This window comes from Tigriopus californicus, chromosome 3, assembly GCF_007210705.1.
Source record: "Tigriopus californicus strain San Diego chromosome 3, Tcal_SD_v2.1, whole genome shotgun sequence".
Classification (NCBI taxonomy): domain Eukaryota; kingdom Metazoa; phylum Arthropoda; class Copepoda; order Harpacticoida; family Harpacticidae; genus Tigriopus; species Tigriopus californicus.
This window is the reverse complement of record NC_081442.1, coordinates 6751145-6767282: the sequence shown is the minus strand read 5'-3', so window position 1 is coordinate 6767282 and position 16138 is coordinate 6751145. Positions and strand designations below refer to the sequence as shown.

General features: G+C 42.2%; 1 protein-coding gene across 3 annotated transcripts in view; it reads left to right on the top strand.

Moving 5' to 3' along the window:
* The window catches only part of LOC131878651 (phospholipase D2-like), a 30993-nt gene that overhangs the window by 11639 nt on the left and 3216 nt on the right, over positions 1 to 16138 (top strand). For all 3 annotated transcript variants that reach the window (XM_059224728.1, XM_059224729.1, XM_059224727.1), the window contains 5 exons: positions 307 to 420; positions 482 to 609; positions 9020 to 9171; positions 9247 to 9361; positions 9434 to 9619. In XM_059224728.1, coding sequence (XP_059080711.1) covers positions 307 to 420; positions 482 to 609; positions 9020 to 9171; positions 9247 to 9361; positions 9434 to 9619 — 695 coding nt within the window. The remainder of the gene's footprint in view (positions 1 to 306; positions 421 to 481; positions 610 to 9019; positions 9172 to 9246; positions 9362 to 9433; positions 9620 to 16138) is intronic.

Genomic DNA, 16138 nt, shown 5'->3' with positions numbered 1-16138 from the left:
GTCCATCGGGTTGGTCTGACAAAATGAAACCCTATTTCGTTCAATGCACATAATGTTTTTTTAAAACAATTATCTGTCAATTTCTATTTTGCTTCTAATTGAAAAATGACGCAAGCAATGAACCCAACTTTGATGACTGGTTGTACTTTCAATTTCCCAGTTCTTAATTAAGCCCCAAAATCCCATCATGAAACTTTTCCACAATCACAAGACTCCGTACCAGCGTGCGACCAATCAATTACCAAGTTGTTTGCATTCTCCATCAAAACTTTATTAATTTGGATTTATCCCACATCTTTCCCACAGGAAGAGGGGGTCAAAATATTCGTGTTGCTCTACAAAGAATTCGAGTTCGCTCTAGGTTTGAACAGCCTTTATTCCAAACGGTGTCTTCTCAAGAAAGGAGGGAGAAACATTAAAGTAAGGGAAGTGCTCTTTTTCACATACAAAAACCATGCTAATAGATGTATGTATATGTTAGGTGCTACGTCATCCTGATCATGGTGCTAAGGCTGAAATGACAGATTATTTGTGGGCTCATCATGAAAAACTCGTTGTGGTTGACCAATTATATGCCTTTATTGGTGGAATCGATTTGTGCTACGGAAGGTACGATTTCAAAATCCAATTTTGCCATCGACAATACACTGATTGAGTCCATACATGATAACCTTATGAAAATGCTTAGATGGTTTGCTGTTGGGTTGGCTTCTTATTTTTATTGAATTTGTTTCTTTCCTACCGTTCGATTTATTGAGCAATACGTTTGATTATGCTTTTTCGATGTGGAATAGCTTAAGGCATTACAAAGTCAATGGTGTACATGTCAAATTACTTAACTTTGAGACGGAATTGAAATAACTCCTCTACATCAGAGATCTTCTCGTTCTCATGTTCGTATTCTTTGAACAATGTTCGTAGACTAGATACATCTCAGGTTCTCCCCTTTGCAATGATATTCATGACGGGCGGGGAGAAATTGGGAACATAGTATGCCATAAAAAAGACTTTGCCAAATTTCAGGTCAAGGTTGCGTTGCAAGAGCAACGTTCAATCATTGTACTATCATGCGACCTGTAAGCGAAACTGTTAAAAGAGGTGAATGCCTTGAAATTTGCCGTGGTTTTACGTCAAAAAGGCCAAATATTGGATCTGGCCAGAAGTAATAGGCAGGGCATTAGTCGTTTCTCAATGAAAGGAACGAACTACACCTACAATTGCTTTGGTCAAAAGTAGTAACTCGTTACACAACCATTACTCGAAAAAAATGTAATGGCGTTACTCGTTTCTTTTCCTAAGATTTAGATGACCAATAAATAGTTTATGCCTTTCCCCCATCAAGACCATACTTCTCTAAAGAAAATTTGGTTTTTTTTTTTGCTACAAGTAGTCCTAACTTGTAACATTTGAAACGTAGTGTCAACATTTTTTAATAACGAGCATTGGCATTTAATCTTGGCTTAATTGTTCGAAATATATAGCATCATAATGCTTTGAGGAGTTTAGATTGGGACCATGGATGGGGTAATGATTGTTTAATGATGATGGAAGAATCAAACCAAATTTTCTTTGACGGTTAGCAATTACTGACTACTGGATACAAATTGTTAAGGAGCTTTATCGTTAGTTTGCAACTTCTTTTGAAGAATATTGTTTTGACCATTTCTCGTCGTTTGTAGTAGACTATTAATCTTACTTTTGTTCGTAAATTTCTTCCATTGAGGGTTTCCCGGTTGCTTTCTTTTGTTCTCTCCTTTTTTCATACATAATCATTCCACTTTTTCAGGGTTACCATAATTGGCCCCAAAACAAGATATATAAATTTTCTGAAAATCATTTTGTCCAATCAATCCTCCTCTTCTTTTTCTCTCTGCGGGCCAGTCGTAACCTGCTCCACTCGCTAGACTAAACATACACGTAGTCTCGTGACAGGTCGTTGTTTCGTTTCTCCTCCCGACATTCTCACTGTTGCGGCTCTAACTAACTCGTCAGACCCAATAGCAAATTTGCCTCCAAGACCAAAACACGATCCTTGACTTGTAAGTCCTGACAACGGGTTTTCCACTTCCCTCGAGCTAATAATGTCGGAAGATTTTCATTTGTCCATCGCTCCCAAATCGGATCCACCAGTCCTGAAAGTAACGGAAATTTTGTCTTGGATCTCGGGAGGCAAACCGCCCATTTGGCACCATAAGATTTGGCTGTTTCAACAAAAAATGAATAAGCGCGACTTTACATTACGTTGGAAAATCAGGTTTGAATCCGGTTTGAGGATGGGAGTAGGACTAGTACTGTGGCGATATTTTCGCAAAATGATTCTCTTTGTTCGACTTCAGTACAGTGAAAGACTGGAGTCGCCCAAGCACTAGTCCTACCTCCATCCTCAAACCGGATTCAATCTTGGTTTTTCCTCCTAGTGCAAATCTGCCCTAAGACAGTGGGTTCATTGGATTTCCATCCTCGTATTCCAAGGGCCTTGAGTATATAAATCTATTAACATCCGCTAATACCACACGGAACTCGTCGTCCTTCAGATGCCGCAGACCCTTCTCTTCTCTATCCAAGATTGCTGCCAACGCTTTCTTTAAAGATTTTACCCGGGCATCATGGGCTCCATCCAAATGAGGGGCCGTTGGTACTTGGAATGTCCACTTGGTGGGAATCTGCCTCTCTTGTAAAGCCAGTGCACCTGCAACAAAATTTGTTCTATTATCCGAACAGATGGTTTGCGAATGCCATTCTAGCTCCGAGCAAGGCGGCATTCAGCTCAAGCTTTGCAACTGAGATCGATTTTATAGGGGATACTCGAGTCTCGGCCAGAACAAATCATACATCAATAGGGTGGAGATGGTTGTAGCGCAGTTGGTTAACGCGTGCCCGAGCTATACTCGGGTTCATAGGTTCAATCCTGTTGGAATGTGTGTCCTCGATCCTCCTATATCAGGTTGAGTGGGGACTTAATTTAGTTGTTCCGTCCGTTCCCGCCTTTATTGTGTGTGCGTGAAACCACGCTGGTTTTTATGTTCGTTCGAGATCATTCGAGAGATGAATATCAGACGATTAAGTACAACGCTAAGAGTAATGTACCCGAAATAAATCCTTGAAAACTTCCATCGTATTGAATCTCAATAGGTTATGGGTCACAGTATTCTTCAAGTGTGCAAGTGAAACTCGTGGACGATGGCGGTGAAACCAAGGTCGGGGGTGGTCCCCTTGAGAGGCGCGAATTATCCCACATGGAAAATCCAACTCAAGATGTCTTTGATTAAAGACTCGTTGTGGGGCATTGTGTCCGGGTCCGAACTGCCACCCAGTTCGGATAATGGAGAGGCATCCAGGAAGTTCGCGGTCCGGCAGGATCGAGCGTTGGCGGTCATTGTTTTGTCGGTGGACCCGGGTTTGTTATACCTGTTGGCCGATCCACAAGATCCGAAAGTGGTTTGGGATGCGTTGGAAAACCAGTTTCAAAAGAAGAGCTGGGCCAACAAGTTACATCTCAGGAAACGCCTTTTCTCCTGTCGTTTGCCAGAGGGAGGAAGGCTGCAAGAGCACTTGAAGACAATGACGGAGTTGTTCCACGAGCTGGCCATCGTGGGGAGTCCTCTCGAGGAGGAAGATCGGGTGATATGTTTATTGGCCAGCCTACCCGAAAGCTACGAGATGCTTGTCACCGCTTTGGAGGCTCACAGCGATGTCCCTTCGTGGGAAATGGTCACGGAACGTTTATTGAGTGACGAAAGGAAGAAGTTCGAAGCGACTCAGATCAAGGTTGAGGCTGAGAGAGGCCTTGTATCGTCCATGCGTAAAGGAACGGTCGAGTGCTTTCGTTGTGGCAAGCCAGGCCATATAAAGAGGACCTGTCTGGTAAAGTTACCAGTTAAATCCGGACATTTCAATGGAAAATCGAGTAATCATTTCCGGGCCAAGGACGTGGACGAGACCGTTGGTCTTACGGCTCACACTGTCCTCAGTACAAGAGTCGGGAATGACCAAGCATGGGTAGTCGATTCGGGGGCTACGTGCCACATGGGCAAAAACATCGACATGTTTCGCAATCTGGAGACTTTGAAGAGACCGTTGCGTATTATGCTTGGGGATGGCCGGAGTGTGATGTCGGATCAATGAGGACAAGTTCCGATCCCAATGAAGGTCAAGGGCCAAAGGATTGAATGCACCTTGTATGATGTATTGGTGGTACCAGACCTCTCATTCAATCTTTTCAGCATTTCCAAGTCATCTGAGCGGGGAGCGTCCGTGAAGTTTGAAGGAGAAAAATGTCTGATTTTCGGCCCAAAGAAAAATCAAGTCGCCGTTGCCAAGAGTGTTGGTGGATTGTATCACTTGGACTTCGAGCCCAAGTCACCACCGCACGTTTTACTATCCGGAAAAGAAGAGTCCGATTTGAGCGACCAGACTTGGCATCGTTGTCTGGGTCATCTCGGAGCGAGTGGTCTCAAAGATTTGGCTCAGGGAGGTTTGGTGACCGGATTGAAGTATAAGAAGTCCAAATCCAAGGAAGTGTGCGAACCGTGTGTTCAGGCGAAGATACATCGATCCCCGTTTCCCAAGAAAGCTAGACCCCGTGCCACGGATAAGCTTGAACTGGTCCTTAGTGACGTTTGTGGGAAAATTGGAGAACTGTCTCTCGGTGGTGGGGAGTACTTTCTCACCTTTATTGATGATCACACACATTTTGTCTGGGTGTACGTTATCAAAAGGAAGAGCGATGTTTTTAAGACCTTCCTGGATTGGAAGGCACAGGTCGAAAGAGAATCGGGTTGTAAATTGAAGGTGCTCCGGACTGATAATGGAGGCGAGTATACATCGGCTCAATTAGAAGAATATATCGTCAAAGACGGAATCCGTCATGAATTGACGATACCTCGCACTCCAGAGCAAAATGGCGTCGCAGAACGCATGAATCGAACTCTAGTTGAGACAACCCGTGCAATGCTTATGGACGGTGGTCTCCCTAAGCACTTTTGGGGAGAAGTGATTACCACGGCAACGTATTTGCGGAATCGTGGGCCAACTAATGCAGTGGTTGGGAAGACGCCCTACGAAGCCTGGACAGGAAAGAAGCCAATCATTAGTCATTTGAGAAGGGTTGGTTGCCTCGCTTATGCCCACGTTCCTAAAGAAGAAAGAGGAAAACTAAGCCCCAAGTCACAGGCCCTGATCATGCTCGGATATGGAGAATGTGTCAAGGGATATCGGCTGTATGATCAAGATCGACGACGAGTAGTCTACAGTAGAGACGTGATTTTCAACGAATTAAAGAATGGGTTTGGTCAAGATGGACAGAATGCACCTGTTCCAGCAGTTACTTTTGATGAGTTGTTTGATCAGCCCATGGGTGAAGAAGATCTCGAAGATGACGTGGAAGATAATTGTGAGGCTCCATTCCCCGAAACTCTCGTGGGCCGTCCTCGGAGAAATCGGCGAGCTCCCGAGCGATTAGGTCAATGGATATGCTCTGCAATGTTGGAAAAAGATCCCATCACAATCAATGAAGCCCTCAGTTGTGATGATTCCACTTCGTGGAAAGCAGCGTTGAAAGAAGAACTCTATTCCTTGCAAGACAACGACGTGTGGGATTTGGTTTTGAAGCCTGAAGGCAAGCGAATTATTGACACTAGATGGATCTTTAAAATAAAACGAGATGACGAGGGAAATGCAGAACGCTACAAGGCAAGGCTAGTTGCCAAAGGATTCACCCAACGGTACGGGCAAGATTATGAAGAGACGTTTTGTCCAGTTGTTCGGTTTGAAACAATTCGAACCCTCACTGCCATCTCAGCCGCAAAGGGGTTGTTCCTCCATCAAATGGACATAACGACTGCCTTTTTGAATGGCGAACTGGAAGAAGAAACTTACGTGAAACAGCCAGAAGGATTTGAAGAGCAAGGAAAAGAAGATCTAGTCTGTCGATTAAAGAAGAGTCTCTACGGACTCAAACAGTCGCCAAGGTGTTGGAATTTCATGTTGGATCGGGTCTTTAATGGACCCGGATTCACTCAAACCAACGAGGACCCGTGTTTGTACACTCGAAAGGGTGAAAGTACGACTTACCTGGCTGTGTATGTTGACGGATCTGATCCTTGCCGGAGAATGTGAAAATGAAGTGTTTAAAATCAAAACCGAACTCTCTAAACAGTTCAAAGCAAAAGATCTCGGACGATTGAAACATTTCCTGGGTATTCGTGTGGACCAAAAGATTGGGGAAAAGTCAATTTGTATTGGGCAGTCTCATTACATACGAGAATTACTTGAGAGAAGTGGAATGAGCGAGTGCAAGTCAGTGGATACTCCCATGGAGACAAATGCGAAGCTAGTGACGGCTAAGGAAGAAGACGAGTCTATGAACCCCACAGAATACAGGTCTATTGTGGGAGGACTGTTGTACCTCGCTATGAGAACTCGTCCAGATCTGGCATTTGTTGTGGCCACGGAGGCGAAGTTTAGTTATCATCCCACTCAAGAACATTGGGCTGTTGTGAAACGAATAATGAGATACCTAAAGGGAACTATTGATTCTGGTATCCTTTATTCTGTTGCTCACCAAAGCGAACTGATAGGTTATTCAGATTCTGATTGGGCAGGTGATACCAAAGATCGCAGATCAACGTCTGGCTATGTGTTTTTGTTGCCTGGAGGGCTGATCTCGTGGAGGAGCCAAAAACAACGTTCGGTGGCTTTGTCAACGGCTGAAGCCGAGTACATGGCACTGTCGAGTGCCACTCAAGAGGCTCTGTGGCTCCGAAATGTGCCCGTTGACATGGATATCAAAGTGATCAGCCCTACCACAATTTATGAGGACAATCTTCCCTCTATAGCCTTGGCCAAGAATCCCCAGTACCATGGACGGGCCAAGCACATTGGCATTCAGTATCATTTTACACGCGAACAGGTCAAGTTGGGGAACATCGTAATCAAGTATTGTAACACGGGAGAAATGATAGCCGACATGTTTACCAAAGCGCTACCTAAACCAAAGCTGCGGAAGTTGAACGGTCTGTGCAATGTTCTTTGTCGGAGTATCGAATGAGGGGGCGTGTTGGAATGTGTGTCCTCGATCCTCCTATATCAGGTTGAATGGGGACTTAATTTAGTTGTTCCGTCCGTTCCCGCCTTGGGTGAAACCACGCTGGTTTTTATGTTCGTTCGAGATAGGATATCAGTAGGTGATAGGAACGACATTGAGCTTGATTCACACCGAATTCCAAAGCTCTTTGATACGACCGGTTCCTGTGACATTGGACATCTATGATCAAGGGCTTGAGGAGCTACTTGTAATGGATTACGGCGTCTTTGCGAGCATTGGGTTGGCATTTGGTTGACATCTGGCCCTCAAACGGACACAGGTTGGGCGATCCAACGAGTTCGCAGTTTTCACAAGACTTCAACATACATTGTCTCAAGACATTTTGATTAACACCGTTCCGTGAACTACCGTTCATCCTGTACATCATTTATCCATATCATATATTCATGATGTGCTTGATTGTGGAACAGCCCTCCTGGATGTGAAAGGGACCAAAGATGCTGAGTCCGGAGTTTGAAAATGGGGAAATCATGGCAAGTCCGCCATAAGCTGTACCCCATGTGCAGTCATCAGCCTATTTCAGGAGATGCAGATAGCCATTAGGTTCCGAATTCCAGTGGGTCCCTCTTCCAGGTGAAATCCTCCAAGTCTATTGGCTCCATGAGTGATGTGTCTCCCTTGGTAGTTGGTTTTACGGTGGTAGTGTCGAAGCATGGTGTCATGGATGGAATGCTGGGCCAGGATCAGGATAGGATATTTGGTGTTGAAAGGTTCTCCGGACCACTGAAGGCGGCCTCCCACCCGGAGTTGGCCGTTGGCCGTCTGGTCCAAGAATTGGACAAAGGCTTGCGAGGTGGTGGTTCAGAGGATTTGTTTGACCAGCTTTAACAGAAGGGAGTACGTCTACATAACAGGACTGTCGAGCATATCTCAGGAGGACACATTTGGGCATGTCATGGGACAAGGCTTTGGCTGTAAGAGCAACCTGTTTATCAAGTCATACGGTAGACGAGCTCAAAATATCCATTTCTTGCATTCTTTGAGGAGTAACCAGATAACGTTGACTTCATGATTCCATTTGGAGAACCTCTTGGACACAGAAAAGAAGCATCTGGACTGAAAGAGGGAATCGCAAAGAGTGGAAACACTCAGTTGTGTATCTGGTTCTGCGGACCTGAGTGTTGAATTGAAGTATTTGTTCCAAGCGCCTCTTGTAGGAAAACTCGACCTTGGAACCCCATGGATTTTTGAAAGGTGCTTTGCGTATGGCACCATGTACCGGCATCTGCAAGACTGAGTTGATTTGAGATGTACTGCCACTGACTGAATTCAAGGCCTGCTCTTGTGCGAACTTGCTCTCCAAATTCTACTCCTGCCTTCTTTGTAACACTCTAGACTCGGCTTGGCTTGATCCTTGTGAGGTCACGGTTTCTTTGAACGTTTTTCCAGATGGTCTAGGACATCAGCCAGCCTTTCCTTCACCCGTTGCTCCTCAGCAAATATGTAGACATCCACCCGTTCATAATCTTCTTCATCCACTTCACCCTCTACGTATTCACCCATAATTTTCTTTAGGTCTTCCAGACTGTCTTGAAAGGCTTGCTTATCCATCACGATATTTATTCTTGAAGCCCTGTCCAATGACTTGATTTTGGATTGCAGAGAATCGATAATCATCCTTAACGCTCATTTCTTGGACACCATCTGACATTTGGCCTGAACGGCCTGAATTTGTTCTTTTTGACGGGTTGATACAATGTTGGCTCATGTTTTCAACTCTTTTTCCGCATGTCCGAAAAAGAAATCTTACCAATGCCACTCATTTTGCCCGAACAGTTGTAAGACGGTTTCTCGGAAGTCCGGATTGGGAAACCCTTGAAGACATTTTTTCATTTATCTATTACCTTATGACCTATTCCCTCAAAAATCGAAGGAAAGATCCATTTTTTTTATTACAGTCATTTATTGTTACAGATGGGACACAAACAACCATCCGTTGACAGATCTCGACTCAATCCCACGAAGCAATTCTGAAAAAGAAGGCAACAAATTCCATGAGCATCAGCACATCAACGTGCTCGGTAATTTGCCCACAACAAGTAGCAGAAGTGACAAACGTGACCAAAGTGAGAACCAAAGGAATACAAATATGTGTCTCTATGTATAGAACACAAAATACTCGGAATCTTCAATACTTTCAGGCAATGCAACTTTGGCTCATGTCCTTAAGTCAGTGCATCAAGTGTCAGTTGCACCAATTCGTGCTCTATCGAATGAAGATTTGTCTGATGAAGATCACAACAAAGGCAAAGCTCGGTGAAACATTGAATAGAATGGTAGCGAGAGGAAGAGTACGTTACACGTTAATATTATCCTATGATTTTTTAGAACGGATAAATCTGCGGATCCCTACCATCATGATCTAGAAGGAAGCAAACTGAAAAGACTTAAGTCGGCAATGGTCCAAGCGAGGAAAAAAATTCGAAGGAAACGAGGTGCTAGTGAAAGAAGAAGCTCGTCGTCGTCTGATGGGGTTTCGTCGTCTGATGACGATGAAACTCGTCCCGAAACGGGGTAATTGTAGAGTCTAATCTATTTATAACAGTCAATGTTCATACATTATTTTACTTAAGGATGCGTCAAGAATCACCAACCAATTGCTCAAGTGATGGCAGTTCAATGTAGGGAATATACTTTAAATCTTCACCCTAAATTTGATGCGATGTCTGACACTTAATTTGTATTACATTTTTTCTTTAAATCATTTTCCCCATAAAATTACAGACTGTTCTCAGTGTCCTCGAATTAAAAAATTCAGCTATTCGGACATTTAGGCAAGCGCTGGTACCGGCAACCAAACTTGCCTGCCAATGCCAGGGATGCAAAATTGGCGTGTCAAACTGATTCTAACGAAGCTGACCTTCCCTCATATAGCAATGTGAAAGTAGGGTCAGCTTGACAAAAAACGTGCTTGAAGCCCCAAACTTGCATCACTGGTACTGCTACCAGCAAACAAACGAACCTGCCAGAGCTTGCCTAAACGTCACCATAGTTTTGNTTTCTAACCGCTACAGGGAATGTAATCCCCAGTACTATTAAAATGAAAGATTATAATTTGACTTCTCATGTTGCAAAACACGTGCACTATTTGCTGACATTTTAAGGGTGTTTTCATTGTGAGTTTAAAATGGGAATTTTGCAACATTTGTTGCTACAAAAATTATCAATAATATCTGGGCTATGTTTTGAGCTGGATTGGAGTTTTCATTATTATATGCATAATCAGACCAAAAAAGTGCCTTTTGGACAATTAAAAATTATTTTTGTCTAATATTGCTCGCAGTTTCTTGGCTTGTTAGTACCTCTATTGTGGTGAAAAGTATCCAAGTGACCTCCCAAAATTTGTGCTGACATCATCAGACAGCTGCTACTTAAAGGAGTCATATTCTTGGGCATTGATAGACACCTGGATCTGCTCATCAAGTTCAGCCAATCAATTGGAAGAATGGGACGATCCCGGCCGAACTTGATCGGCATCTCTTTCGAAAGAGCGTTTTACGGTGTAAGGGAATATTGATCAGATCTCCTCGTGTCTTGATCTTATTCACGGACTGTGGACTGGGAACGGAAGCAAAAGTTTCTTATCTCCTAAACCGTTCACTTTACTCCAAATAAGCACTTCATGCGACTACATAATCTTGTTGAATGGATTAATTTGGCCAAAATTGAGCCCAAAACCGTGCTTGAGATATGTTCAAAGTTTTGTAGTAAACATTACATAGTACTCGAATTTTCGGCCTTCTCTTGTTCAGCTACATAATTGACCAGGATTTAAACCATCACGAAAAAAAGTAACGCGCTACCGTTGCCGTTACCCGCCACTCTTGCAGAAAAAGAAGCTTAAATTTGAAAACCGTTTTTGCAAATTTTTCAACGTTTTGTAACTATGGCGTGAATAAAATGACTCAAGTGATTATTCATTTGATCCCATCAGTGGCGAGTAAGTCGTTGCATTCGAGCCGGAATGAAAAGAAATATCGGTTACTCATTTTTTGTTTCCCGCGTTTACAAAAGAAAAAGTAAGTGTAACGGGAGGGCTAAAAACCCGTTCCGATACCGTTACTTTTTTTTTTAGAAAAGTAACTAGTTACCGTTAGCGTTACTCAAAAAGTAACGCTGTACAAGGAACGCCGATACTTGTAACCCTGCTTTTGACAATTTAACTTTGAAACGAAACACTTTACATGTAAATTATATAAAGATGACCCACCTTTAATTGAGCAGATGGGCATTCCTTATTTTATTACTTTAATTCTAAAAATTTCTTAGCGTAGCTATGACCAAGAGGAGGCAGATTTGACGGGAAGCTCGTTCACAGTCCATATTTCTATATCACGATTTTTTTTTGTTACGTCACTTTCTGACGTCACTTTTAACTTTCATACTAATAATTTCTTCACCAAATGAAGATTGTAATCAAAATCTGTTAATATTTCAAGCAATACAATAAATCTTGATTATTTAGAGGTTACTTGGGCAAATAAATGCGCTCAGTTTTATTCCAACATAGTTGTTAATATCTTTTTTTTGCCTTGACGTCGACGGTAGTTAGTCATAGGACCTGAAGGTGATTAGATATCCAATTTAATTTGCACGCCATATGTGGAATATTGTCACATTGCAAGAACAGTCGGCCATACCTATGGTAGGGTATCTCACTAGATAGTTCTCTTCATAGATTTTTTTAGTTAAGTAATGCATTAAGGCATGCATTAATTGTGCTTTCTTCATGATCCACAAGTTAAGCAAAACTGACATAAAACGCGAGATTTAGAAGCTCTGACGGTAGTCTAGCAGTAGCAATAAGGCTGTAGCAAACATCCAGAGAGGCATAAGTTACTTTTAGGTTTGCGCCGTCAAAAGACATGTGAGGGTTTCTCTCCAATGCAAGAAGTAGTTCAGCATCCGGCAGGACTGATCTAACATTAGACCAATCTGTCTCTTTATAAATTGTTTCAACATGGTGGTACGAGTGAGAGCCATTGGTCCGGTCAATGGCGTCAGAATCGTCAGTCAAAACCAAGTCTGGTATAATTTTGTATAAACTGTCATCCAAGACTAAACTTCCACAACAATCACAGGCTTTTATCGATACAATACGACATCTTGTCCCAGAGAATCAAAATGCGACAGTGGCGCTTGCTTCAGATTTCGATGTGCTGGTGTTAAAAGATCGGATGTACGGTACAGCAGTGGCGCTTGCTTCAGATTTCGATGTGCTGGTGTTAAAAGATTCCCAAAAGATTCCCTGTAAACTCTCTGAGATCTTAAGTAAATTGATTTATTTCTTCTGGCATTCGAACACCCCTGTATTATATTACCCCTCCCATTCCCATTTTCCATTTTCAGGGACGTCTTGACGTGTTTTCGTGATTTTTGGGGTAAATGGTCATAAGGTGGATGGTTAATTTCGGAAAAATTGACTTAGCATTACTTTTATGAAAATTGAAAACCTTACTTTTCTCAACAAAATTGTTCTGCAATACACTTGCCACTTGCTACGCTTTGGCAGTATTGTGTTTCAGATAAGGAACTGAGATTTATGTTTTTCACAAAATATTAAGGATGTGCAAAATGCTGATCAGTCTAGGATGTAACATGGACATGCAAGATCTGCTTGCTAGGGATAGCAGGTTATTATGAAGTAATTTTCCTTTTCATCTACGTGTTGCTTGAAAGGGAAAGCAAAAGCAGCCCTTAAAACCTCCAGAAAGTGTTGGTGCCTATATTTTGGAAAATGTATTTGCAAATTTTTGTGCAAATTCCGAGCTAGTCCTTGAATTTAGGGTTGATCTGGAATGCTAATTTAAAAAAATTCAAGTCTGACTTGAAAGATGCAACCGGATCAACAAGGCCTACGTATTCCTTACGAATATTAGAGGGAAGCAAATAAAACAATGAAGGAGCCCAAGAAAGAGGAGAAGTGGATTTTATCGTTCGAACTAGTTTGGATTCTCGAGGGCTTGAAGGTGCTTTCAAAACGCACATTAAGCCTCTACGGTCACCAGAATTGACCCAAAATCCTGGGTTGGGACAAAGCTCATAGATACTTTTGAAGACGTACAGTATCAGATACCTTTCGTACCTTCGTCTGAACACTCTACAGTCCCGACTTTTTTAGTCGCTCTCTCAATCCTGTGATGTTCTTAGTGAAACATCTTTGGACCTGCTCGAGCGTTTGCAAACCTGCTGAACTCATTGGAGCCCAAATGGGTGAAGCATATTCAAGATGCGGCTGGACAATTGACTTGTAGGCACAGAGTTAGCATCGTGATGCTATCTCTGGACTTAAACGTGCGATATATCTAATCACACATTTGAAAAGCCTTACCCACCTTCAACTGGATATGCTCATCGAACTTTCCATTATTTTGGAGGACTACACCTAGATCTTTCATAGATGAGACCTGCTCAATATCTTTACCACCATTATCTATCTAAATAAAATGATGTCCAAATGATGCCAAATTTCATTCGCAATTGACAGTTTTGTTTTCCCGTTTGGCCCTAAAGTTCAATCCTCGATCCCTGACAAATTTGATTGGTTTCCCTAGTGTCAGGGAATAAAGCTGATGCTACAAACAATAAGGGCTTAAAATTGCTCTAAAGCCTACATCCACGCCACTTTCAACTTTCGAGGGATTTCTTCATGAAGGCATTTTGAATTGATCATTACTTTGGAAGGAAACTCAATAATAGTGCCATTGAAGACAAAATTGCTCCATCAGATGTATATCTACATTATCCTATTGATAGACAACTATTAGAAACTCTTTGTGATGAATGGAACTAGTTCAAAAAAAATGTTTGTGCCTATCTGTCTTGTGCATGGTGAAATTCCATCTTCAAAAAAATACATGAACTCCGTGGATTGCAACCTTCCATAGCATTTCTGCTGTCAATAAGCTCAGACAGTTGGGTATGGGTGCTAAATTGAGCACGAAACCCCTGCTGACTAAGAAGAATGACGGCATGGACGTCAAGAAATTCTTTAATTTTGAACATTATGATCTTTTCCAACACCCTCGCGATATTTCAAAGAAGCATGGGTATCTTGAGGGAATTATTGCCCTGAATGTACCAAAAAGAAATCACTTGGAATATAAAGAGCTTCTACAGAAAACAAACCAGGTTTCTGTAGACGTTATTGCAATGCGTATGATAGCTCTGCTGGCTTGGCATTGTGGAAAAGACTGGTTAATTTCCCCTTATAACCGGACGAATGGAGGTTCATGGGGGTGAAAAGGGCACGCGCCAAAGATCGTCCAAAGCTTACCCTCCCCAAGCAACCAAGAATTCAATTATTACCAGAATTGTTGAAACTTGGGAAAGACTGCCTGTGCACATCAGGGAGGAAGAAAACGAAGCTAAAGTGAAGGGTATAATCACGACCTGGGACCTATCCAAAGAAGCAACAAAGACATTGTGAAACATATCTTTTTTGTGATTTGGAATATAATAATCAGTAAGCTCGTTCAATAGGAACCATACACATTTAAAACTGTATATCTCATGTTCCTGCGACCAGAAATTAATAGGTCATTCAAGTCATTGAAACAACATTTTGGTATGACTAGCTTCAATCAAAGAAAACATTGCTACACAAGAAGCATATTCCAAGCTTTCCATTGCGTGAAAATATCAAACCTTAAACCATAAACTACATCGCTCTAAAGAATTCAGCTTGACTAGATGTTTGAAAGGTTACGGAAGCTTCCGTAGGGTCACGACAATTGACCCTAAATCCTGGGTTGGGACAAAGCTCATGAATGCTTTTGAAGACGTACAGTACTAGCTACCTTTCGTACCTTCTCTAAACACTGTACAGTCCCAACTTTTTTAGTCTCTTCCAATACCAGACCTCTCATTCCTGTGACCTTCCTTAGGACTTGTTCGACCTTTTGCAAACCTGCTGAATTCATTGGAGCCCAAATGGGTGAAGCATATTCAAAATGTGGCTAAACAATCGACTTGTACAGAGTTAGCATCGTGATGCTATTTCTGGACTTAAACGTGCGATATATCCAACCACATGTTTGAAAAGCTTTACCAACTTTCAACTGGATATGCGCATCGAACTTTCCATCATCCTGGAGGACTACACCTAAATCCGTCATTGATGAGACCTGCTCAATATCTTTACCTCCATTATCTATGGGAGTATTCAAAGAAGTTGACCCGAAGGTCATTCAGTGGAATTTCATTCCGCTCAATTACTCTCCATTTAGTAACCAAAGAGTAGATTCTATCTAGATCCTTTGCCAGGCTACTGGAATCTTGGCCATTCCTACTAGAAACTAACTTCTTGTCGTCAGCATAAGAAGAGAGACTGGCAGTAATACTAAGCTTTTGAAGCGGGGCAACGAATATTATAAAAAGGAGGGGCCCTAAGATCGAGCCCTGGGGAACACCTGACTTGACATCATGTATGTCACTAAGAGATCCCCGAGATCCCTCAACCTTAACAATTCGCTTCCTATCATGAATGAAGCTTCTTATCCAATTGAGAACCATTCCTTCGATCCCAATGTCATGAAGTCTATTCAACAAAAGGCCATGATCTACTTTATCAAAGGCATTGGCAACATCAACTGACAACTGACAACATCAACTGACTCGTGCCTTTCCAGTCTCGCAATGACCTGCTCTAAATACTCAATCAGTTGAGTAACCGTGCTAAAATGTGCTCGGAACCCACGCTGGCTAGGAGGAAGGACTTCATTGACTTCATGAAATTCAACAAGTTTGGATTTCAAACCAAATTCGCACTGAAATACTGGAAAATATGCCATAGAAATCAGGGTGAGTTATCCTGCTGGATACTCGTCACGTTTCACTCCTTTAGTTCCGGATGCAAGGGGAAGGGTTCCTAACCTATACTAAAAACCAAACAAAGTAGATTTGAAATGGCTTACCTGTTTCCAAAAAGATATCGGTTTCGGTTACTCTATTTAAAGGGACAAAGTTGATAAGGTGCGTTAGTTCTGTGATCATTTTACTTTTACAATGGATACATTTGGGTTCAGATTAGAT